At 44.5% G+C, this 26,305-nt stretch overlaps 2 protein-coding genes across 16 annotated transcripts in view; one reads left to right on the top strand and one right to left on the bottom strand.

The window, feature by feature from the left end:
- LOC115161280 (POU domain, class 2, transcription factor 1) overlaps positions 1-16,055 on the top strand; it is a 37,254-nt gene extending 21,199 nt beyond the window's left edge. For 3 of the 12 annotated variants that reach the window (XM_029712127.1, XM_029712128.1, XM_029712121.1), the window contains 13 exons: positions 882-977; positions 2,140-2,322; positions 2,639-2,725; positions 3,099-3,228; positions 3,383-3,474; positions 3,575-3,751; positions 4,720-4,861; positions 4,974-5,128; positions 5,213-5,407; positions 5,544-5,649; positions 5,749-6,076; positions 6,335-6,435; positions 9,121-15,534. In XM_029712127.1, coding sequence (XP_029567987.1) covers positions 882-977; positions 2,140-2,322; positions 2,639-2,725; positions 3,099-3,228; positions 3,383-3,474; positions 3,575-3,751; positions 4,720-4,861; positions 4,974-5,128; positions 5,213-5,407; positions 5,544-5,649; positions 5,749-6,076; positions 6,335-6,435; positions 9,121-9,395 — 2,067 coding nt within the window. In that variant the 3' untranslated portion in view covers positions 9,396-15,534. Of the gene's footprint in view, positions 1-881; positions 978-2,139; positions 2,323-2,638; positions 2,726-3,098; positions 3,229-3,382; positions 3,475-3,574; positions 3,752-4,719; positions 4,862-4,973; positions 5,129-5,212; positions 5,408-5,543; positions 5,650-5,748; positions 6,077-6,334; positions 6,436-9,120 lie in introns of all 12 variants that reach the window. The other 9 variants (XM_029712129.1, XM_029712126.1, XR_003869227.1 and 6 more) reach the window with 8 other exon arrangements.
- On the bottom strand, positions 16,054-26,302 carry LOC115161283 (high affinity immunoglobulin epsilon receptor subunit gamma). 4 transcript variants are annotated; one of them, XM_029712138.1, is made up of 7 exons: positions 26,183-26,302; positions 17,818-17,912; positions 17,310-17,351; positions 17,142-17,195; positions 16,982-17,017; positions 16,780-16,839; positions 16,054-16,435 (listed from the first exon to the last, which is right to left on the bottom strand). In XM_029712138.1, the coding sequence occupies exons 2-7, from the start codon at positions 17,902-17,904 to the stop codon at positions 16,355-16,357; spliced, it is 360 nt and encodes a 119-aa protein (XP_029567998.1). In that variant the 5' UTR covers positions 17,905-17,912; positions 26,183-26,302; the 3' UTR covers positions 16,054-16,354. The 4 variants fall into 4 exon arrangements, with proteins under 4 accessions (XP_029567998.1, XP_029567997.1, XP_029567994.1 ...); XM_029712137.1 differs by having other exon boundaries at positions 16,054-16,438; positions 26,183-26,298; XM_029712134.1 differs by lacking the exon at positions 26,183-26,302 and adding an exon at positions 21,205-21,679 and having other exon boundaries at positions 16,054-16,438.
- Positions 26,303-26,305: the final 3 nt, after the last annotated feature.

The raw sequence follows: 26,305 nt of genomic DNA, 5'->3' as shown, positions 1-26,305 counted from the left end.
ATCTTATCTATGGGGAGGTTCATCTTATCTATGGGGAGGTTCATCTTATCTATGGGGAGGTTCATCTTATCTATAGGAGATTCATCTTATCTATGGGGAGGTTCATCTTATCTATGGGGAGGTTCATCTTATCTATGGGGAGGTTCATCTTATCTATGGGGAGGTTCATCTTATCTATGGGGAGGTTCATCTTATCTGTGGGGAGGTTCATCTTATCTGTGGGGAGGTTCATCTTATCTGTGGGGAGGTTCATCTTATCTATGGGGAGGTTCATCTTATCTATGGGGAGGTTCATCTTATCTATGGGGAGGTTCATCTTATCTATGGGGAGGTTCATCTTATCTATGGGGAGATTCATCTTATCTATAGGAGGTTCATCTTATCTATAGGGAGGTTCATCTTATCTATGGGGAGGTTCATCTTATCTATGGGGAGGTTCATCTTATCTATGGGGAGGTTCATCTTATCTATGGGGAGGTTCATCTTATCTATGGGGAGGTTCATCTTATCTATGGGGAGGTTCATCTTATCTATGGGGAGGTTCATCTTATCTATGGGGAGGTTCATCTTATCTATAGGAGATTCATCTTATCTATGGGGAGGTTCATCTTATCTATGGGGAGGTTCATCTTATCTATGGGGAGGTTCATCTTATCTATGGGGAGGTTCATCTTATCTGTGGGGAGGTTCATCTTATCTGTGGGGAGGTTCATCTTATCTGTGGGGAGGTTCATCTTATCTATGGGGAGGTTCATCTTATCTATGGGGAGAATCATCTTATCTATGGGGAGGTTCATCTTATCTATGGGGAGGTTCATCTTATCTATATTAAATAAATAAAACATGAGGTTATCCTATATAAGGTTGTACTCTGCTTCTAGTCCAAGTCAGAAGACTCGGGTGCAATTCCAACCTCCGTCCAGCAGGGCGTGCTGCCTCAGGCCCAGCTCATGCTGGCTGGGGGACAGATAGCTGGAGTAAGTGGCATGCTGTCTGCCTGCCTGCTTGCCTGTCAGTTCATCTGTCTGTCTGTCTGTAATGTGATGGATCTCTATGGCCTTCTCGTCTCCTCTCCCTCATCTGCACTGATCTGAAAGAACAGCAAATGCCCAGTAGGCATCGTCCACCATGATTGTTTCACTGTTCTTGGATCAGGGCTGATAAAGAGAAGAACACACACACACACAGAGAGAGATGGTGTTATGTCCAAATACTATTTTCCTTGTTTCCTCTCCTTAGTGACTAGTGATCCATATAAAGATTGGATGGGAATTGATCTACCTATCATATGCATTCCATTCATTCCTGCTATGATCAGTGTGGAAGGGAGGAGCTGTTTTAAGAGTATTGTGATGTAACCTGCTTGTGCATGCAGATCATGTCAACTCCCCTGACACACATCACCCTGGTACCGTCTGTGTGTGTGTGTGTGTGTGTGTGTGTGAGCCCAGGCGTCATGCTGATCTGTGATCATTCTGTTGCTGTCACATTGCCAGCATGCCCTCACATGTGAACTGAGGGTCAGACAGCCAGTGGCTGTGACGTCTTCATCCAGTAAGGCTTCACAGCAAAGTCATCTTCTGTCCAAAAGCATGAGTCCTTTCCTCTCTCCATCTCTTGGCCCCTGGACACGCTGTCACTGCATCACATGTACTGCTTGATGTTGTATTCATTTGAAACATGAAAATCCTTTGACTTTTGAAAAGAATAGTTAGGACAACCTACTGTTTCTCTTCTTCCCTGCTGTCTCTCTTTATTTCTCACACCGCTCTACCCTCTCTCTCTACCCTCTCTCTCTACCCTCTCGCTCTACCCTCTCTCTCTACCCTCTCGCTCTACCCTCTCTCTCTACCCTCTCTCTCTACCCTCTCTCTCTACCCTCTCTCTCTACCCTCTCTCTCTACCCTCTCGCTCTACCCTCTCTCTCTACCCTCTCGCTCTACCCTCTCTCTCTACCCTCTCTCCACAATACGTCATCTTTCGCTTTCTATCTCCCTCTCTCTCTGCCCCCCTCCTTTCCTCCTCCTCTCCTCTCCCACTCTACCATGTCCTCCTCTCGCTCTCTCTCCCCCTCCTTCCCCCTCTCTGTCTTACGTCCTCCTCTCCTCTCCCCCGCTCCTCCCCCGCTCCTCTCTCTAGTTGACCCTGTCTCCAGCGCAGCAGCAGTTGTTGTTGCAGCAGGCCCAGGCCCAGCTCCTAGCAGCAGCCATGCAGCAGCAGTCAGCCAGCCAGCAGAGCAGCACTACGGGGGCAAGCATCTCTGCCTCTGCAGCCACCCCCATCACACAACTGCCCCTGTCCCAGCCCATCCAGATCACCTCTGTAAGAGATACACACACACACACACACACACACACACACACACACACACACACACACACACACACACACACACACACACACACACACACACACACACACACACACACCACATCATCACTAGGGCTAGACGGAATCTGCAGGGGGCAGAGTATCCTGCTACCTCTAGAATGGGGTGTGAAATCAATTAAAACGATGTAATGATGTCAAACCCAATACTGTCCCACTATATATCATATACCAACCACAGTGTCATCATGAATTGAATATGCAGGAACCATTGAGCTCTGGAGGTAATGTTAACATCGTTCCCCCTCAGATTCCCTCTGGTTCTACCCATCTTCCAGGCCAGCTAAGCCAGCTGGGATACCCGTATGAGATGGCGACCTTCAGCAGTTACCTACCTGTAGTACACCTTTATATCACTGTTACATGAATGACTGGACCTGTGTAATGTAACTGTAGTGGTACATCTGTAAGACAGTGTGGTAGGAATGAGTGTGGTTTTACCTGAAGTACATTAGAACCTGATCTCCTTGTGGACACTTGATGAGAACCTTCCTCTGTTTATCTCTGCAGTATGAAGCTAGAAGGGAGACCTTTGGAACCCTGTAACACTCTTACCTGTAGGACTATAGCCTGCTTGTTAATACTGTTTTACCTCTAGATACGAGGGCTCCATGTTTGTGTGAGATGAACAACAACAGCATGAAGTAATTGTGTATACCTGTAGTAATGTGTGCTCCTCTCCTGGTGTGTATGTGTGTGAGGACTTTCAGCAGTTACAACAGCTGCAGCAGCAGAACCTGACCATGCCCCAGTTTGTCCTGGTTCAGCCTGGCCACCACATCGCCACCCAACTGCAGCCTGGCCAGTTCATCATCTCACAGTCGCCGCAGGGCCAGCAGAGTATGTACTACACACACACACACACACACACACACACACACACACACACACACACACACACACACACACGAACACACACGAACACAGGCACGCACACATATAATCTCACCCTCCCTTTATGCCTCTTAAAAGTTCTCCATGATTCCCTCAACAGGTCTCCTGCAAGGCCAGAGTCTTCTAACTCAACTACCTCAAAGCCAAGCCAACCTCCTGCAGACTCATCCCAGCATCACACTCGCCACACAGGTCAGACACTACAGATACAGCTCCCATGTTTCAAACCTTTCAACTTTAAACCATGTTTAGTTTGTCTAACCCCATACGCACCCCATCTCCCGTCTTGTAGCCAGCGACTCCGACCCGCACGATAGCAGCCACGCCCATCCAGCCTCTGTCCCACAGCCAGACCTCGCCCCCTAAACGCCTGGCCACGCCCAGTCTGGAGGAGCCCAGTGACCTGGAGGAGCTGGAACAGTTTGCCAAGACTTTCAAACAGAGACGCATCAAACTGGGCTTCACACAGGTGGGTGTGTGGTTGGAGTTGTCAAGGAGCTGTAGGAAGGTGTGTGTGTGGTTGGGGTTGTCAGGGAGCTGTAGGAAGGTGTGTGTGTGTGTGTGTGTGTGTGTGTGTGTGTGTGTGTGTGTGTGTGTGTGTGTGTGTGTGTGTGTGTGTGTGTGTGTGTGTGTGTGTGTGTGGTTGGGGTTGTCAGGGAGCTGTAGGAAGGTGTGTGTGTGTGTGTGGTTGGGGTTGTCAGGGAGCTGTAGGAAGGTGTGTGTGTGTGGTTGGGGTTGTCAGGGAGCTGTAGGAAGGTGTGTGTGTGTGGTTGGGGTTGTCAGGGAGCTGTAGGAAGGTGTGTGTGTGTGGTTGGGGTTGTCAGGGAGCTGTAGGAAGGTGTGTGTGTGTGTGTGTGTGTGTGTGTGGTTGGGGTTGTCAGGGAGCTGTAGGAAGGTGTGTGTCTGTGTGTGTGTGTGTGTGGTTGGGGTTGTCAGGGAGCTGTAGGAAGGTGTGTGTGTGTGGTTGGGGTTGTCAGGGAGCTGTAGGAAGGTGTGTGTCTGTGTGTGTGTGTGTGTGGTTGGGGTTGTCAGGGAGCTGTAGGAAGGTGTGTGTGTGTGTGGTTGGGGTTGTCAGGGAGATGTAGGAAGGTGTGTGTGTGTGGTTGGGGTTGTCAGGGAGCTGTAGGAAGGTGTGTGTGTGTGTGTGTGTGGTTGGGGTTGTCAGGGAGATGTAGGAAGGTGTGTGTGTGGTTGGGGTTGTCAGGGAGCTGTAGGAAGGTGTGTGTGTGTGTGTGTGGTTGGGGTTGTCAGGGAGATGTAGGAAGGTGTGTGTGTGTGGTTGGGGTTGTCAGGGAGCTGTAGGAAGGTGTGTGTGTGTGGTTGGGGTTGTCAGGGAGATGTAGGAAGGTGTGTGTGTGGTTGGGTTGTCAGGGAGCTGTAGGAAGGTGTGTGTGTATGTTTGTATGATAACAGCAGAGCTGTCTCTGTCTCCTCCAGGGAGATGTTGGCCTGGCCATGGGCAAGCTTTACGGTAACGACTTCAGCCAGACCACCATCTCCCGCTTCGAGGCCTTGAACCTCAGCTTTAAGAACATGTGCAAGCTGAAGCCACTGCTGGAGAAGTGGCTCAACGATGCAGGTTTGTCCCTGAGCTGACCGCCAGCCCTGTGTGTGTACTGGATTGTGTACTGTATTGTGTACGTAAACGTACCTGGTCTTTACCTTTGTCCCTGTCCTTTGTCGCGGTGCTGTTTATGCAGACAACCTGTCATCTGACCAGGCCCTGTCCAGCCCCAGCGCCCTGGGCTCCCCTGGCCTGGGTATGGAGGGGCTGAACCGCCGACGCAAGAAGAGGACCAGCATCGAGACCAACATCCGCTTGGCCTTAGAAAAGAGATTTCTGGAAGTGAGTGACATTTCATATTCTAGATTATCTCTCAGGAACTGCCCCATACTGAAAGGGAATCCCTGGGGTTTTGCCCTCTTCAAGCAGAACCAAAAACCTACCTCTGAGGAGATCACCATGATCGCCGACCAGCTCAACATGGAGAAGGAGGTGATCCGGGTTTGGTTCTGTAACCGCCGGCAGAAAGAGAAGAGGATCAACCCCCCCAGCGGTGGATACAGCAACACAGGGACAGGCAGCAGCCCCATCAAAACCATCTTCACCCCTACGATCCCCCTGGTATGGACAACACACACTGGCATGTACCACACACACACACACACACACACACACACACACACACACACACACACACACACACACGCAAAGTGTTTTTTCCTATTCCGGGTTCAACCCCTCTCCTTCCCTGTTGCAGGTGGCCAGTACGGCCAGCCTTGTGACCAGTAACACACCGACCACACTGACTGTAAACCCAGTGATGCCTCTCAGCAGCAGCAGCGTGTCTGGCCTGACCTTCACAGGTGCACAGGGGCAGGGGCAGGACAGGATCATATTTAGCTAGGAATCAAGCAATCTTCTGGTCCTGAAATACTAAACACCAGCCTTCCGTTCTGTCCCAGGCACGACCATAGGAGCGACCACAAACACGGCATCCGTCATCTCCACGGCACCCATGGTTACTGCGGTGACCAGCTCCCCATCGCTAAGCCCCTCCCCCACGGCCCTCCAGACCACGGCGGCGGAGACGGGCGGAACCCAGGAGCACACGGTGGTCACGCAGGCACCGTCGTCCCTAGCGACCACTCTGGGGACGGGTCAGGTGATGGTGGCTGGACTGGGCCTGTCGGCCGCCCTGCAAGGCGCCGCCCAGTTACCCACCAGCACTAGTTTCGCTGCCATGGCCGGGCTTAACCAAGGACTTATGGCGTCATCGCAGTTCACTCCTGGGTGAGTAGGATGGGGAGGGGATATCGGCGCAGGGTCTGATCACAGCACATATGAAACTACAGGAAGGGCTGTCCTCATGCTATATCTGGAATGCAGAATTATATAATGAAATATAATCTTTCAATAGTATTTGTGAATAGTCAAAACGTTTTGAATAATCATAGTATTAATAGTAGCATATGATCATCACAATCTCAGGCATTGAAGGAGGAATCAGAATGATTTTTAATCTCTCCTGCTTTCTTACTCTGTGTGTAGGGGGGCCTTGCTGAGCTTGGCTCCAGGGGGGCTGGGAGGGGCTCTGAACCCCGCCATGTTGAGCAACAGCACCCTAGCCACCATCCAAGGTCTGTGGAGCGGCAAGTACACCTGTTTAATTACCTCATTCATTTACATAGCCTGTTCTCATATTATACTGAATAAAAATAGAAACGCAACATGCAACAATTTCAAAGATTTTACTGAGTTACAGTTCATGTAAGGAAATCAGTCAATTGAAATGAATGAATTAGGCCCTAGTATATGGATTTCATGTGACTGGGCAGGGGCACAGCCTGGGAGGGCATAGGCTTACTCACTGGAGAGTCAGGCCCAGCCAATCAAAATGAGTTTTCCCCCACAAAAGGGCTATATTACAGACAGAAATAGCCCACGGGTGAAGAAGCTGGATGTGGAGGTCATGGGATGGTGGTCTGCGGCTGTGAGGCCGGTTGGACGTACTGCCAAATTCTCTAAAAACAACTTGGAGGCAACTTATGGTAGAGAAATGAACATTCAATTCTCTGGCAGAAACTCTGGTGGACATTCCTGCAGTCAGCATGTCAATTGCACACTCCCTCAATTTGAGACATTGGTGGCATTGTGTTGAGTGACAAAACTGCACATTTTAACCTCTCTAGGGTCGGCGGGACGAAATTGTCCCACCTACGTAACAGCCAGTGGAATCCTGTGGCGCGTTATTCAAATATCTTAGAATTGCTATTACTTCAATTTCTCAAACATATGACTATTTTACACCATTTTAAAGACAAGACTCTCGTTAATCTAACCACACTGTCCGATTTCAAAAAGGCTTTACAACGAAAGCAAAACATTACATTATGTCAGCAGAGTACCCAGCCAGAAATAATCAGACACCCATTTTTCAAGCTAGCATATAATGTCACAAAAACCCAGAAGACAGCTAAATGCAGCACTAACCTTTGATGATCTTCATCAGATGACAACCCTAGGACATTATGTTATACAATACATGCATGTTTTGTTCAATCAAGTTCATATTTATATCAAAAAACAGCTTTTTACATTAGCATGTGACGTTCAGAACTAGCATACCCCCCGCAAACTTCCGGTGAATTTACTAAAAATGTACTAAATTACTCACGATAAACGTTCACAAAAAGCATAACAATTATTTTAAGAATTATAGATACAGAACTCCTCTATGCACTCGATATGTCCGATTTTAAAATAGCTTTTCGGTGAAAGCACATTTTGCAATATTCTAAGTAGATAGCCCGGCATCACAGGGCTAGCTATTTAGACACCCAGCAAGTTTAGCCTTCACCAAACTCCGATTTACTATTAGAAAAGTTTGATTACCTTTGGTGTTCTTCGTCAGAATGCACTCCCAGGACTTCTACTTCAATAACAAATGTTGGTTTGGTCCCAAATAATCCATTGTTATATCCAAACAGCGGCGTTTTGTTCGTGCGTTCAAGACACTATCCGAAAGGGTAAAGAAGGGTGACGAGCACGACGCATTTCGTGACAAATAATTTCTAAATATTCCATTACCGAACTTCGAAGCATGTCAACCGCTGTTTAAAATCAATTTTTATGCAATTTTTCTCGTAAAAAAGCGATAATATTCCGACCGGGAATCTGCGTTTAGGTAAAAAGACGAAAGAAAATAAAGCACGGGGTCGACTCGTGCACACGCCTATGGCCCATTGTCCTCTGATCGCCCACTTGCCAAAAGCGCAAATGTGTTTCAGCCTGGGGCTGCCTCGACATCATTCAGCTTTTTCCCGCCTTCTGAGAGCCTATGGGAGCCGTAGGAAGTGTCACGTTACAGCAAAGATCCTCAGTCTTCAATAAACAGAGGCAAGAAGCTCAAGGAATGGTCAGACAGGCCACTTCCTGTAAGGAATCTTCTCAGGTTTTTGCCTGCCATATGAGTTCTGTTATACTCACAGACACCATTCAAACAGTTTTAGAAACTTTAGGGTGTTTTCTATCCAAAGCCAATAATTATATGCATATTCTAGTTTCTGGGCAGTAGCAATAACCAGATTAAATCGGGTACGTTTTTTATCCGGCCGTGTAAATACTGCCCCCTACCCCCAACAGGTTAAAGTGGCCTTTTATTGTCCCCAACTGTGTAATGATCATGCTGTTTAATCCGTTTCTTGAGATGCCACACCTGTCAGGTGGATGGATTATATTGGCAAAGGATAAATTATCATGAATAGGGATGTAAACAAATTTGTGCACAAAATTTGAGAGAAAGAATGGAAAATATCTGGGATCTATTATTACAGCTCATGAAACATGGGCACAACACTTTATATGCTGTGTTTATACATTTGTTCAGTGTAGTTTTATACTGTTTGTCCAACCTCAATATATTTAAGACTACCTTTCTCATTGTTCTGAACCTTCCACTTATACACCTGTAGAACAGTGGAGGCTGCTGAGGGGAGAGCGGCTCATAATAATGGCCGGAACGGAGCAAGTGAAATGGCATCAAACACCTGGAAACAATGTGTTTGATGTATTTGATACCATTCCACTGATTCCACTCCAGTCATTACCACAAGCTCGTTCTCCCCACCAGCCTCCTGTGCTGTATAACTAGTCTGTCCCGGACACTGTCCTCCTGGTCTTCACCACACGTCACACCGTTCTGTACAAGACGTAATGAGAGCTCCTTGCTAGCAACGTTACCCTTCATATCCATCCACAGTTAGCTGTAACTCCTCCAACTGAGGATGTCTAGATATCTAGGTAACGCCTCTGTCCCTCCTCTCCTCCCCCTGCAGCCCTGGCATCAGGCGGCGCTCTCCCCATCACCTCGCTGGACGGGAGCGGTAACCTGCTGTTCGCCAATACCTCTGCTGGCAGCACCCCCAACCTGATGCAACCCCTCTTCCTGAACCCCCAGAACCTGTCCCTGCTCACCACCAACCCTGTCAACCTGGTGTCGGCCGGAGCTGCTGGGGGAGGGGCCCTGCAGGTCTCAGCTGACCACCAGGTCACCACGGCGACTGTACCAGTTCCCGCCTCCACCATCACCACGGCCTCCAGGGCTCAGTGAAGCTGGAGGCCTCAAATGGAACCCTATGCCCTATTTAGTGCACTACTCTTGGTTAAATGTAGCGTACGATATGTCTGGCTCTGGCCATATTAGGGCACTATATGGGGGAATAGGGCTGTTGTTTGGGATTTGGCCTTAGACTAATGGCTCTACCCACCTGTTCCTCCTCTTCCTTCTCTCTGTCACCTGTCATTATTTAAATATTTTGCTGCCACCAAAAAGAAACCCTCTGTGGAGCGGGTTGGAGTTTATTTAAAAAACAATGTTGGTCTTTTTTTCATTCTCTTCCCCAGTACTCCAAAAATGAGATGCAACTCACGGATGTTTTTGTCGTTGGACGCGGCGGGTCACACAGGAGGACTGGGGCGGCCATTTTCTGAGGCAGGATCGTCTTGAACTCTATGGTTTGTGCTCCTTGTGTGACCCCTGACCAACGTCTTGGGAGAGTAAATAACAGAGAAGACCCACCTAGCGTTCCCTTTTCTACTCCGTCACCTTAGAGAGATCTTTCTCTTCCCTGTTCAGAACTTCTTCTGAAGTACTTCTAACCAAAAATGTGTGATTTTACTTTTAACATTTTTATTCTAACAAAAATGATTTACTACTAAGTTCACAATCGACATCATCACTAAAAGGGGGGTTTGTGCGTCTCCCCTGTCTAGGTTGAGTTTATTTAGTGTCAGAGGCTCTGTTGGAAAGGCCTCAGCACGAATATCAAAGTTTTATTTTAGAGGCGTTCTCGTTTTAGTTTGTTTTCTCTTTTTTTATGTGAGTGGACATTTTCAGAACTTTACGTCTAACATTAAGTTTTAACTGCTATATATATAATTTGTTTTATCGTGGTTATAAGGCTTTAAAAATCTAGTAATAATAAGTGGCTGATATAACGGTTATCGTTGCTTTAAGGAACAGGGCTGGCTGCGTGGTCTCTCACTGGTCCTCTCTGTCTGGTAACACTGAGATAGACATTTCGCAGTAGCCCAGTGGCCATGGAGCGTTTGTAAATGGTAGTCTAGGTGCAGACCATAGACACCGATATAAGAAATGATAATGCTTAGAGCTTTAACCCGGGTTACATATGGACCCATATCTGTGGGTTGTCGGGGTGGTGGTTGTGTGTTGTGGGGATCATGGCGGGGGGGTTCAGGGTTCACAGTTCAGAGGTCAGGCAGAATAGGGGCTAAGTGGTTTTCTTGTGACCTTTATAGCTCAGGCAAATACAGACGCCTCAGTTAGCTGTATGATACATGGAGTTCTGTGACTGAGTGTTCTCTGACGGTCTGTCTGTACGGTTGCCATGCCAACTGGATGGCGTTGGTGTGCGGTAGATGGGGACGTTGTGTATTTTTGCTCAGATATTTTTCATTTTTTTAATACCATTGTTTTTTTAATGCCACCAATGAACTGCAGTCTGCCTGTTTTTGAAAGACTTAAACATTCTGTCACGTTTTTTAACAGGTTTTATGGTCCTTTATTTCTGCAGTCTTTCGACTGGCTTACTTCAAGATATACCAAAAATATTTGTTAAAACTAGTGCTGTTTATTGTCAGTATAGCTTAGCCTAGTCCTAATATTTATGAGTACAAACTCTCTCTCTCTCTCTCTCTCTCTCTCTCTCTTCACAACAGGAGATGAAAATGCAATATGTTGATGATCACTTTCCAAAGACAAACTTATTTTTAAATTTGACTATGGCTCTCCTGCTCAGCTTTAAAGTAGCAGGGCAAATAACCAAAAAGAAAGGTATGGGAAGACGGGAGGTCAGGTGTAGTGTCTCCCTGTATAAAGTTCATATATTTGAGGGGTGTTTAGGTTTGAATGGTAGTGGTTATATGATATCAATGGGTGCTTATCCTCAAGCCTCGACCCAGTTTCTCTACATGTTTCCCCCTATGATGATACTGTCCTGATCCTTTCTAGACTGGCATATCCGCTTGGGCAACAGTTTGGACTGTAGTCAGGCTTTCAATAGTCGGGTAAGGGCTGTCTATTTTACTTTTTCTACTAATCCTCAGCCATGAAATAAAAAGCTTGAACCAAAGTCGTTTTCTCACTAGCTGCTGTGCCTGTGTGAGCCAGCAAGTGCTGTTCACAAGATCACTATCTTACATAACACTACTACTGACAAGTTTTCTCCTCTTAAACCCACCTGTGTGCATCCCCCACCTCTAACCCGCTTCTAAAGAACAAGGATATTTTAGCTTTAATGACCAGCTGCTTTAACTTAGAATCGAGGCAAACGTTCTACGTGTTTTCTTCTTCTAGTTTTGTGACCATATCCTGTTAGCAGGTCTCGGTTTCCTGTGGTTGAAGCCTTCTCTCCTTACTCTCAATGCCCAACTAGCTTTACTATGGGGAGCTCATCCACTGGCAGCACCAGTAAAGACGTTTCGGACCTACCAAGATCCTGACCTGTAACCAAGCAGCGTAGCCTCTGTGCTGCCCTTATCGAACTGCCCCTTTTCGTAACAACAACACCACCACACAACAATAGTGTTGTTCTATTGGCCCTAACATAACCAGATTAATGACTGCCTAGTTTGAAAGCAGAGAATTTGCTCCACGCTGTTTTTATGTGCAGTTTTTATGTGCTCCTTTTCACCCGTGAATTACTTTGACTAAATACCTCAGCAGCACTTAAACATTAGGTTCTCTAAGAAATCTGACACCCTCTGAATATTGTAGAATGTACAAGAACTGTATGGCTGAATTGTACAAGATGGCATAAAAGAGTCATCGTTATCTCAAACTAGGACAAACTACTACTGCTATTTTCTAGTACTACTACTTATGGGTATTTCCAGGTTTTAACAGTTTAACATTATTTTGTGATCCTTCTTGCCAAAGCAAAGCGAAAGCCTTTCTCTCTGCGGCTGGGTTGATGTTTCCATGCTGCTCACTTGGCTGGTGTTCTTTCCGAATGGGACTTGTCGTTCTATTTGTAGTCCTGTTTGTAGTCACTCACCAGTCGTGAAGTGCGGTAGCTAGGTGAACCAGTGTCCATTGGCACCATTGGAAGTTAATGAAATATTTATCTGCGGAACGACTAAAGGATAAGAGAAAAAAAGCTTTTTTTTTCTCTTCTTAATTCTATACATATATATACACAACACATGTAAGATATTCATATTTTATATTTGAACTAGTATGTTATCAAGACTGAATGTAGTGTTTTGTCATGCTTATATTCAAAAGACAAAAAAAACAACATTTTTATTAATCATAGCAATTTTGAAAAACTTTCAAGACCAAAAACTTAGACCGCGCCCCCTTGGTGCATGAATTGCAGACACCTGTAGCCATCACACGTGGGTGTGGTCTGTTGAGTGGGAGGGGCTTGCTCTGGTGCTCCTATTGGACAGTCCCTGTTTGTGCTGTTGCTAGGGAAACAGACTCTGAAGCGCCTAATCTTAATCTTTCATTGTCTTTTTTGTCTGTGTGTTTTGGTTTACTCTGGACTTGATTTGCTGTGCTGTTTTTAACAATCGTTAGAATTTTTTTTTATTACGTATGCCTTTAATTGTTTTGTATAGCACGAGAGGGCAAGATCACTGGCTTCCTTAGTTTGACAAAATATGAAAATTATAATTTACGCCTTATCGTTATTTAGAAGACAAAAGCATTGTAGCATATGTTGTTTGTGTGAGAGTAATCTAGTGAGAGAGGCTGCCTCCTCGCTATCTTTTGTGTTTAGCTAACCGACTCAGTGCATAGGTCTTGGGCTTGTGCTGTTCTGGCGCAGTTATGTTGCTACCTATGACTTTAGGGGTGACTCAGACAGGTGGGAATACCTGTAGGAAAAGCTTTACTAATAACGGAACTCCAGCAGGTGTGTGTGTGTGTGTGTGTGTGTGTGTGTGTGTGTGTGTGTGTGTGTGTGTGTGTGTGTGTGTGTGTGTGTGTGTGTGTGTGTGTGTGTGTGTGTGTGTGAAAGGAAGGAAGGAAGGAAGGAAGGAAGGAAGGAAGGAAGGAAGGAAGGAAGGGAGAGCTGACTGCAGACCACAACGGTGCATTTGTTCTCAGCTTACAGATAAAGCATAATGATAAGAGCGTTCAAGGAAGATGGGAATGAGAATATGGAACAGTAACTGAAGTATCTCAGTGATCCATTGCCTGTGATGGAGGCTGATCCAGGATCTTTGTTGGTATGCGATGGTGCACCAGTGAATCCTCTGGTTTGCTATATTTAAATATAACCTGTTGTGATGGCTCAGTCAGTGGATCCTTCAAACATACAGGTTCTTTGTGCGTTAGAGGGGATCCCCTTTGATACAGTTGTATTGTGTTTGGTGCAGTTGTGGATCTGGATGTCTCTCTCAGGTTTGTCTGATGCTCTAGAAGTGGTTCTCTGTTGATGCATGTGGCGCAGTGGTTCTGTGTGGTGGGTGTAAAGGTTTTGTAAAGGGAGAGGGCAGCAAGACACCAGGAAGTCTGGGGTAACTAGCTTGGTTAAGGGAGCTGCTGTATACCTCATTTCTTTCTCGAGACTGAGTGAAACTTGCTTTAATCTACTTTAGTAAAGAAAAATATAAAACTTAAGAAAAAAACATAAACAACACCAAAAACACATGGTCCTATCAGAGAAGCTCACAATGTCTGTTTTAAGAGTACAGAGTGTCATGACAGCTGCTGCCACCGGGGGGAGACACGACACACTCCAGCACTCAAGAATGTCTGCTTCTCTTTATTTTTTACAAGAAGAGCATCATCATCATCGCTCACGCTAAACACACAGCAACCTCTCACACCTCCACCTCCTATTATAATGCTGAAAGTCACATTTCAGTTTTTAGTAGTATGTACTTGATTTATCCCACTCCTATTCTGTTTTCTATGATTTGACAATCCTGTCCTTTTTATACTCTTATTTAGATTGTAAATGAAGATGTTGGTGTGTGTCTACTCATCTGGTGGCGCGCTGCCTCGCTGCACTCTCTTTCCTGTGGTATTGTTAACCAAAGACTTCCGAAGTGATTGTATATGGACTACACCATCTCTCACCCCTCTCCGCCTCATCATCCCACGAGAAAAGACATGCAGCCGTGCTCACACACGCTCTTCCCTGAGCACCTGTAATGTCGATACGCCTATATGGCAGAGCTGTGTGTGTGTGTGCACGCCGCGGACACAACAGGCACCTGTAGCAGGGCCTGTGGGTGAGGATAGGTAGAGTTTGGAGGGGCAAAGTAAGGTTCTCTGATAGACAGATCAATTATCCAATCCCGTGATTGCTGGGTGATGTTTGTTAATACACATTGAGGGTGCATCCTGTGCATGCTGTAAAGGCTCAGGAGTCACTGTTTCTGTCCCTCTGTCTGTCTGTCTCCGGGACTGTTGCTAGGACACACCTTTTCCGTCTCAAAGACTGTCACAAAAATACACTGGTTCTGCTTCTTGGATACAGTGCTTCTGTCTGGCTCCCTATCTGTGTATTGTAGTTGCCAGGATACATTGTCTCTAGGATACAAATTCTCTGGTTCTTTCTCTCTGTCTCACCACTGTTTTCTTTCTTTCTCTATGTCTCTCTCTTGCTTCTCTCTCCCGCTGTGACACTATACATCATGGTCCTTCACTCTACATGGCCTGTGTCTGATTGGCTAAGCTCTTTGGTCAATGGAGTCCCAGGGAAACGTTGTAGGATGCTTTATTCCAAGTGGGGGAGTTGTAGGATCTCACAAGCGCTATCCCAAAGCAAAAAATATCCAAATATTTAATGTTTGACAAACGCAGATACCAAAGATAACTCTCTCTGTCCTGTCACACACACACACACTCTCTCTCTCTCTCTCTCTTTCTCTTTCTCTCACCCTGCAGCTTGTGTATTAAGAGATAAACCCAGCACTGGCTTTAGCCCTTGCCCCAGTAATTCCAAAGCTTAGATGTATATTTTGGTATATTTCTGAGAAATCTAAACGGGAAAAAAAGTCTGTTTTAAAACAACAATCTTGTCTGTTTGGTGTATCGATCTTTTTCTGCCACAGCATGGAACTAATTGCAGAATTGTCTTACTCTTAGTAGATTAAAGATATAGTATTTTTGTATGTTTTGGGGTGTGTAAAAAAAATGCTGTGTGATTATATCAGTTAACACGGCCCAAGTGTCCATGGTTAAAAATAAAAAATAAAACAAGCAGAAAAAATACAATAAAAACAAAAGGTCAACTTGTAAATATTACTTCTGTTTGTGGATTTTTGAGAAATGCATTCTGTAAAATCATTGATAATTCTCCCTCTGTAAACCAAGCTTGGGCTAAACTAAAGGAATGTGTCCCCTTTATTTTCTGACTAGTTTTCCCTCTGAATACTTCCTGTCTGTCACTCTAGAACTCTGGGAGCCATGCTGTCATTGTGACTCGCGGTTCCACTGTTACACCATGGACTAGAATACTGCTCACTGTTGCCACGGGGACACATGCCTCATATCCGACTAAGAACCCCCCCCCCACCCACCCAGACATGGCGGTTGGCAGCATATAGAACTGAAAGATTGTGTAGAACATTAAGTATGTGAATCAGGATACATGGTAGATTTGATGCATTTGTCTGCTGTATTTTTGTTTTAGTTTTTTATATATATATATATATATATATAAAGATAATCTTTTACTGTAACTGTACAGTTCTCTTTTGTTGTAAACGTCATTAAACCATTTTCCAAGTGTTTTAACATTGGAACGTTCCAGTCTTTTATTACGGTCATAATGTTGACATTACCACATACAGCCATAGATGGACTTAACAAATGACATGATAATACACATTGACAAGACATGCACACTTTTCTGCTGAGTTGTAATATGCAATAACAGGCCAGGGAGTTGAGCTCAGGAGTAGAAGACTGCTATGCACATAGAGGTTGGAAAATAATCTAAAGGTACTGTTAAGAGATTGAATCAGTGCAGGGCAGAGCTGCAAGTGGAGTCGGCTGCTGCCTCCGTGCCCAGAGGTGACTGGGTCAGATCAGTGTGGAGGTAGTGGTGGGGCAGTGGCCCGGGTCTGGGTCTTTGCACTGAGAGGCTGGGGGACTTGGGCCTTCTTGTTCTTCTTTTTGTGAGCATGTGAGGAGAGAACCCACAGGAAGAAAGTAGGTAGGTTAATATCCTTTAGAGTTATTCTACAGACGGACAACATGTCACATTGAGTTGCCCTAGTTTTGTCTTCCTTTACTCATGTAAGTTTGATAGCAGCATTATGAGACCCTGATGACTATCCACACGCCACGGAGTGGATATTTCCTCTTTCCATCTCTCCAATGTATATAAATAACATATGCATACACTACCCTGACTATTTCAATCTTCTATGTCACATGTTGATACATAGTTGAGATGGACAGTTATTTCCTAAATGTCATGTTCCATGTGAGTGACCTAATGGACTCTTACCCTCCCCTTGGACATGATCACCTGGTAGTCATCATTCCCATCATCTTTTATCTGGAGGGCCTAGAGAACAAAATACAAGTTCAATATTAAGAGCTTGTGGAAGGCGATGAACCTATCCAAAACACTGGCTGCATTCAGGGTCTCAGTGTTCTGCAACGTCTCAGCACGCTAATAAACTTGTGGTATAAAGAGAAGTCTTTACCTGGTATGTGTCGCTACTAGTTTCCTGTTTGCGCTTCTGAGACGGACAACCACAAACATAAACACATTAGCAAGACTATACGGATCACGAATATCTGTACACGGAATTAGAACAAGGCCTCTCTCACACACCAGCCATAATAGTCCCCCCACTCCCTCACCCGTCTAGTAGCTGCAGACTGTTGGTCGTCAGCATTAGCACCTGGCTTGAGTTCCTTAAAAAAACATATATTCAGAATGTCAGTACCACGTCATGTCCATGATGACACACACACACACACACACACACACACACACTTGAAAGGTATGGGACGTTTTAGGGAACTCACTGCATGGGTGGGGTCCTCTTTGGGTTCAGGTGAAGACTTGCACTACAGACAAAGACAGATAGAGATGAGGGAGAGCGATAATGAGAGAGACGATGAGAGAGGGGAAAGCAGAGATAATGAGAGCGAGATAATGAGCGAGATGAGGGAGAGAGATAATGAGAAAGAGATGCGAGATAATGAGAGAGGAAAGCAGAGATAATGAGAGCGAGATAATGAGCGAGATGAGGGAGAGAGATAATGAGAGATAATGAGAGCGAGATAATGAGCGAGATGAGGGAGAGAGATAATGAGAGATAATGAGAGCGAGATAATGAGAGAGGGGAAAGCAGAGACAGAAGAGATAATGACTCTTCTATATCCATGTACAGTATCTATAATACATCCTCTCACAGTATTTAATTGTACGGGAACATGCCTCTGTAATTACCTGTGTACAAACTCACCCCCACTGTATACACTTGAATAACTAGTACCTGACAAGTGGTAGACAGTGTGTATTGTGACCCACCTTGGCTCTGAAGAAGAGCAAGGTGGTGATGAGGCAGTAGAAGAGCAGGATTCCATCCAGTATGTAGCAGATGGCTGGTTCAGTCATTGAAGCCTCTACAGGCCACACAGAAGACCAAGAACCATTAAAACACAGACAGGGCACACAGACGAGCACAGAGTCAGTCATTCAAACACAAGACGAGTGCAGAGGAAGAGGGGGGTAAAATATATAATTCTAAACTAGGTGGTTTGAGCACTAAATGCTGATTGGCTAACAACCGTGGTATATCAGACCGTATACCACGGGTATGACAAAACATGTATTTTTACTGCTCTAATTACATTGGTAACCAGTTTATAATAGCAATAAGGCACCTCAGGGGTTTGTGGTATATGGCCAATATACCATGGCTAAGGGCTGTATCCAGGCACTCCGCGTTGCATCGTGTGTAAGAACAGCCCTTAGCCTGTTGTATATTGGCCAGATACCACACCCCCTCGTGCCTTATTGCTGAAATAAACACAGTCAGTTGAACAGGTGCATGGATACTGAACTAGAAGAATAGGTGCATGGATACTGAACTAGAAGAACAGGTGCATGGATAATGAACTAGAAGACCAGGTGCATGGATACTGAACTAGAAGAACAGGTGCATGGATACTGAACTAGAAGAACAGGTGCATGGATAATGAACTAGAAGAACAGGTGCATGGATAATGAACTAGAAGACCAGGTGCATGGATACTGAACTAGAAGAACAGGTGCATGGATACTGAACTAGAAGAACAGGTGCATGGATAATGAACTAGAAGAACAGGTGCATGGATAATGAACTAGAAGACCAGGTGCATGGATAATGAACTAGAAGAACAGGTGCATGGATACTGAACTAGAAGAACAGGTGCATGGATACTGAACTAGAAGAACAGGTGCATGGATAATGAACTAGAAGAACAGGTGCATGGATAATGAACTAGAAGAACAGGTGCATGGATAATGAACTAGAAGAACAGGTGCATGGATACTGAACTAGAAGAACAGGTGCATGGATACTGAACTAGAAGAACAGGTGCATGGATACTGAACTAGAAGAACAGGTGCATGGATAATGAACTAGAAGAACAGGTGCATGGATAATGAACTAGAAGACCAGGTGCATGGATAATGAACTAGAAGACCAGGTGCATGGATACTGAACTAGAAGAACAGGTGCATGGATACTGAACTAGAAGAACAGGTGCATGGATACTGAACTAGAAGACCAGGTGCATGGATACTGAACTAGAAGAACAGGTGCATGGATAATGAACTAGAAGAACAGGTGCATGGATACTGAACTAGAAGAACAGGTGCATGGATAATGAACTAGAAGAACAGGTGCATGGATAATGAACTAGAAGAACAGGTGCATGGATACTGAACTAGAAGAACAGGTGCATGGATACTGAACTAGAAGACCAGGTGCATGGATACTGAACTAGAAGAACAGGTGCATGGATACTGAACTAGAAGAACAGGTGCATGGATAATGAACTAGAAGAACAGGTGCATGGATACTGAACTAGAAGAACAGGTGCATGGATAATGAACTAGAAGAACAGGTGCATGGATAATGAACTAGAAGAACAGGTGCATGGATAATGAACTAGAAGAACAGGTGCATGGATAATTAATTAGAAGGGAGAATAGGGTAGTACTGAGCACAGGGCTATACCCTTACGCAGGTAGACATTTTAGTAGAGTAAGTAAGAAACAGACACCCTGTCATCGCAAAGACAAAATGACCCTGTAGATAACTGTCTTCCTGTCAGCGCTCTCTATCTATCTCTCTCTATCTCTCTCCCTCTGTGGTTTGTGTCTGTGGAACTCAGTATGTAGTTCAGTGGTTTATACAGAAGCTGTGTTGTGACAAATTGAGTCTTTGGTGGTGTAACTGCTTGGGGGGGGCATTTAGTTGTGCCCAGCTGGTGATCATCTACACATCTGCATCAAGGACAAATTCACTATTGAGTCCACACACTACTCAGGAGCAACATTGTCTCAGAATAATCACTCACCACTTCCACTTCAATTCTCATTCACCAACAGGTGTTACTGTCTCTCATCTGTCTGTGACTGTCTTTGTGGTAACGTTGAAATGAACAAAGCTTTCATGTTCTACACAGACGCAAAAATAGATGTGTAGAAACGTAGCCACTCAAACACGAACAGTTAGCACAGAGCAATAGAGCTCCTGGAACCTTCTCTCTCAGCCTGACCAGGGGGAGGACACTGTTCATACCCAGGGCAGAGCGCCTCTGGGTCACAGGTTGGTGATGGGATAATGGATGGAACGGAGTGAATGGAATGGTATCAAACACTTGGAAACCATGGAAACCGTGCATTTGATGTGTTTGATACCATTCCATTCAGTAGTGGTGTGGGGTAAAAATCACTGGGGAAGCTAAGCCATAAAAAAGGAAAATTGTATTGTCTGAAGAGATAGCCTTGAATTGTACACAGCATCTCCTCTCACTCTGTCTTGGTTCGTGCCATTATAATCATTGGCCAGTAAGGAGAATTAAGTAAAACCAGTCCAAGTCCAAATCCCTATCTCCATCCATGGCTAATTTAGGACAGTGACAATTTTAGCTTGCTAGCTAGGACAACAACACAACACGAGTTTCTGTTAGTGACGTATGCTCTTGATGCGATGTGACTGGAGTGAAGACAAATCCAAACACTTTTGGATTTGTATGTCCCTTGACACTTTTTTTTGGTGCACCAGGATCATTCACAGTTGAGCTTTTTTTTTTATCAAGGGAGGCCAAATGCTCTCTGTCTTCCCTTGCCTTCAATGATATGGGCGGCAACGATCTCATACTATTTTAGACCAGACAGCATCAGATATATGGCCTACACAAACAGAGACAGAGGGGCGCTGTTTTGCTCACTCGGATGACTTCTCTGGTGAGATATATTCAGCCTCTTGTGAATTGAAATACTTTTTTTGGGGTAGCCTGGCTTCCCTTGGCATCCACGAACACACACCACTGATTCTATTTATTCCGTTCCAGTCATTACTACGAGCCCATCCTCCCAAATGAAGGTGCCACCAGCCACCTGTGCTCTGGGTAGGAAACGAGGTGAAGGCGGTGTTGGTGGGAGAGTAAAAATCGAGGGTGTCGGACAGAAAATAATGCATTGTAGTACAGGAAACTTACTATCTGGCCACACTAAAAAGTACAGAAGTCAAAACTTTTTAACCAAACAGACACTTTAACAAACTTTAACGAAACTTTGCCCTAACCTTAACCCTGACACTAAATTCAGGTCAAACACCTCTGTTTTGATGGTATCGCCATTTCTGTCTGTTCCACCATGGCTAGTACGTAACTCCCATGGTACAGCTGGATTGGTACTTACCTGCAGAAGACACAAGCTTCAGTATCACCACAACACCTGTCCACCATGGAGCAGTCATTCTCCCTTTTTTCCTCTCTTTCCCTCCGAGGAAACAAGTGATGATCTCTCTCCTTCTGTCCTGGGGTGAATGATGGCGGTGGCTCTAGAGGGTTCTCTTGGTTAATTGCTTTCTAGCCCTCCCTCCCTCCCTCTCTCTTTCTCTCTCTTGCACACTCTCTCTCTATCGCTGATGACAGGAAGTGGCTGCACTGACACCAATATCTCTGCCCCTCTCTCTCTTTCTGTCATTCTCTCCATCTCTCTAAGCATCTTCTTCCTTCCTAAGCATATCTACTTATCTTTGTCGTTCTCGGTTTTCCCTTCTCTTTATCTGTGTCACTTCCTTGCTCAAACCATCATTCTCTGACAGGTAGCCTAGCGGTTAAGAGCGGTGAGCCAATAACTGAAAAGTTGCTGGTTTGAATCCTGAAGCCAACTAGGTGGAAAAATCTGTCTGTGCTCTTGAGCAAGGCACTTAACCCTAATTGCGCCTGTAAGTTGCTCTGGATAAGAGAGTCTAATAAAAGACTAAAATGTAAATGTATCTATCCCTTATCTCTTAGGATTTGTTTATCCAGAGTGTAGGTTCACTAGGCTGTCTCTCCATTTGTTACAGTTGTCATGCTTTAACAACAGACTGTCTATGAATCTAAAATCAGAGAAGAGAAATTACATTAGTTCAAAGGCCATGGTCTCTGCTCTTTTACGGTGTCATGAGTAATTTTCTAAAGAAACTGTATGCTTCCTCCAGCAATAGTAAAGAAGAAGGAAAGCATTACTGTGCTTACTGGCACAACCTGATGGTTAGACCTGCAGGAGCCTAGATTTGGCTCATGTTGTTACAGCCCACAGGTCACGTCAGAAAGACGCGTAAACTCCCCCACCACGACAAAGTGCCAGCTCCAGTATTGTGGACAGTGAGCAAGGATATCAAATTATCATCACGTTTCAAAGATATGGTTCAGAATAACTTAAACTCTCTAGGGTGTACCATTGATATCAACAGGTGACATTATCTTAGTAGTTAAATGCATCTTACTCATCTGGAGCTCATCTTTCTACAATGAGTTTCCAAGTCGGACATTTCTCAGTTTCCAAGTTGCCTATATGTTATGGTGGCTGTGGTGTAATGATGCCCTTGTGAAATGCCCCATTACCACAAGACAACGTCATCTTGACCTTGGACTCTGGTAAAGCCAAGCTATCGCATCCTGTGTATGACCGGAGTATTTCCATATTTCCTCATCCCTGTTTTTAAATATTATTGACTCGTCAATAGGCTTAATTAAGGTGAAGGACGGGGTAAATAGCATGGGGACGAGAAAGCCTATTGACATCCCTGTGTGAAATGCCCCCCTGGCATCATCTGAAGATGGAAGGTGGATTGCTACTGGTCTGAATTATGAGGGAAAATGCTCTTCAAATGTGACATGATGATAGTGAAGAGAGAGAGAGAAAGAGAGAGAGAGAGAGAGAGAGAGAGTGATGAAGTAGACCTGGGCATACACCTGCTTTCAAAACGAATAAGATGTTATTTGTTCTTTACCTTTTGTATATCGAGAAAACTATATCATTGTTATTACAACGAGGCTACTTCCTCGACCAAAAATACCAAATACAGAATGTGCCACTTGTAATCTTAAGTGCAACATTGTATCCAACTTTACTGTAACTCCACAGCTGTTATATATATATATATACACACACACACACACACAGTTGAAGTCGGAAGTTTACATACACCTTAGCCAAATACATTTAAACTAAATTTTTCACAATTCCTGACATTTAATCCTAGTAAGAATTCCCTGTCTTAGATCAGTTAGGATCACCACTTTATTTTAAGAATGTGAAATGTCAGAATAATAGTCGAGAGAATGATTTATTTCAGCTTTTATTTCTTTCATCACATTCCCAGTGGGAAAGAAGTTTACATACACTCAATTAGTATTTGGTAGCATTGCCTTTAAATTGTTTAACTTGGGTCAAACGTTTTGGGTAGCTTTCCACAAGCTTCCCACAATAAGATGGGTGAATTTTGGCCCATTCCTCCTGACAGAGCTGGTGTAACTGAGTCAGGTTTGTGGGCCTCCTTGCTTGCACACTCTTTTTCAGTTCTGCCCATTAATTTTTTTGGAAGTATGCTTGGGGTCATAGTCCATTTGGAAGACCCATTTGCGACCAAGCTTTAACTTCCTGACTGATGTCTTGAGATGTTGCTTCAATATATCCACATAATTGTCTTTCCTCATGATGCCATCTATTTTGTGAAGTGCACCAGTCCCTCCTGCAGCAAAGTACCCCCACAACATGATGCTGCCACCCCCGTGCTTCACGGTTGGGATGATGTTCTTCGGCTTGCAAGCCTCCCCCTTTTTCCTCCAAACATAACGATGGTCATTATGGCCCAAAAGTAATATTTTTGTTTCATCAGACCAGAGGACATTTCTCCAAAAAGTACAATCTTTGTCCCCATGTGCAGTTGCAAACCGTAGTCTAGCTTTTTTATGGTGGTTTTGGAGCAGTGGCTTCTTCCTTGCTGAGTGGCCTTTCGGGTTATGTCTATTTAGCACTCCTTTTATTGTAGATATAGATACTTTTGTACTTGTTTCCTCCAGCTTTGCTGTTGTTTTGGGATTGAATTGCACTTTTCGCATCAAAGTATGTTCATCTCTAGGAGACAGAACGCATCTCCTTCCTGAGCGGTATGACAGCTGCGTGGTCCCATGGTGTTTATTCTTGCGTACTACTGTTTGTACAGATTAACGTGGTACCTTCAGGCATTTGGAAATTGCTCCCAAGGATGAACCAGACTTGTGGAGGTTTACAATTTTTTTCTGAGGTCTTGGCTGATTTCTTTTGATTTTCCCATGATGTCAAACAAAGACGCAATGAGTTTGAAGGTAGGCCTTGAAATACATCCACAGGTACACCTCCAATTGACTCAAATGATGGCAATTAGCCTATGAGAAGCTTCTAAAGCCATGACATAATTTTCTGGAATTTTCCAAGCTGTTTAAAGACACAGTCAACTTGGTGTATGTACATTTTGACCTACTGGAATTGTGATACAGTGAATTATAAGTGAAATAATCTGTCTGTAAACAATTGTTGGAAGAATTACTTGTCATGCACAAAGTAGATGTCCTAACCGACTTGCCAAAACTATAGTTTGTTAGCAAGAAATTTGAGGAGTGGTTGAAGAATGAGTTTTAATGACTCCAACCTAAGTGTATGTAAACTTCCGACTTAAACTGTATATATATATATATATATATATATATATATATATATATATATATATACAGTTTATCATTTTTTTATTGTACAAAACACCACAGGAAGTACACAAACAAACAAACAAGAACAACATATACGCTATATGCTAGAGGGTACAACAAATTACCGATTATGCAAAGGCCTTAAAGGGATACTTCAGGATTTTGGCAATGAAGCCCTTTATCTACTTCCCTAGAGTCAGATGAATTTGTGGATACAATTGTTAGGTCTCTTCGTGCAGTCTGAAGGAAGTTGCTAACTAGCGTTTGTTTTTGTATTTATTATGGATCCCCATTAGCTGCTGCCAAGGCAGCGGCTACTCTTCCTGTGGTCCAGCAAAATTAAGGCAGTTATATACAAGTAAATCTATGGTAACTGCTAGCATGCTTGTAGATACCATAGACTTCGAGTCATTGTGCTAACGCTAGTAAGCATTGGTTCACATTGTTTACCTCTAACTTCCTTCATACTGGATCCAGAGAAATAAAAATGGTATCCATGAGTTCATCTGACTCTGGGGAAGTACATAAAGGGCTGATGTAACCGATGTGAAATGGCTAGTTAGTTAGCGGTGGGGCGCGCTAATAGCATTTCAATCAGTGACGTCACTCGCTCTGAGACTTGAAGTAGGGTTTCCCCTTGCGTTGCAAGGGCCGTGGCTTTTGTGGCGCGATGGGTAACGATGCTTCGTGGGGTGCAGTTGTTGATGTGTGCAAGGGTCCCTGGTTCGAGCCCGGGTTGGGGCGAAGAGAGGGATAGAACCTACACTGTTACATTGGTGCCGTGACCCAGATCATTGGTTGCTGCGGAAAAAGGAGGAGGTCAAAGGGGGGGTGAGTGTAACCGATGTGAAATGGCTAGTTAGTTAGCGGTGGTGCGCGCTAATAGCATTTCAATCAGTGACGTCACTCGCTCTGAGACTTGAAGTAGGGTTTCCCCTTGCGTTGCAAGGGCCGTGGCTCTTGTGGCGCGATGGGTAACGATGCTTCGTGGGGTGTCAGTTGTTGATGTGTGCAAGGGTCCCTGGTTCGAGCCCGGGTTGGGGGCGAAGAGAGGGACAGAACCTACACTGTTACACTGACGAAATCCCGAAGTATACCTTTAAGACACATGTATTGACTGTTTTTACAGCTTTCTTATTTGAAGAATAGAATGATCTTAATGTACTGTTCGAACTCTCAATAAAAAAAACGGTGAATTATTAGTGAATTTACATGTATAGATATGAAATTATCCCATTAGCACAATTACATTTTGGAGGTAAAATTGTTTTTCTTTATCCTTAAACCCAGCAGTACATTCTCCCATAATGAACAAAAGTCATCAATACTATTTATCAATAATAAACTACAAATATCTTGCCATAATCTCTTTACATGTAGGAAATTTTAAAATAAATGCAAAACTGTTTCTGGATCCTCATCACAAAAAGTACAGTTAAGTAATAAGGCACAAGGAGGTGTGGCATATGGCCAATATACCACGGCTAAGGGATGTCCTTATTAACGACGCCTTGAACGACGCAACGCGGAGTGCTTGGATACAGCCCTTAGCCGTGGTATATTTGCCATATACCACAAACTCCCGAGGTGCCTTATTTCTATTAGAAACTGGTTACCAACGTAATTTTGAGCAGTAAAAATAAATGTTTTGCCTATACCTGTGGTATACCACGGCTGTCAGCCAATCGGTATTCGGTGCTCGAACCCCCCAGTTTGTAATGCATGTTAATGTTGTTATCTGTCGCCCCACAGCTGTTCAACGATCCCCACTCATGTGATTC

Source organism: Salmo trutta, chromosome 24 (genome assembly GCF_901001165.1).
Source record: "Salmo trutta chromosome 24, fSalTru1.1, whole genome shotgun sequence".
Classification (NCBI taxonomy): domain Eukaryota; kingdom Metazoa; phylum Chordata; class Actinopteri; order Salmoniformes; family Salmonidae; genus Salmo; species Salmo trutta.
This window is presented reverse-complemented; position numbering and strand designations above follow the sequence as displayed.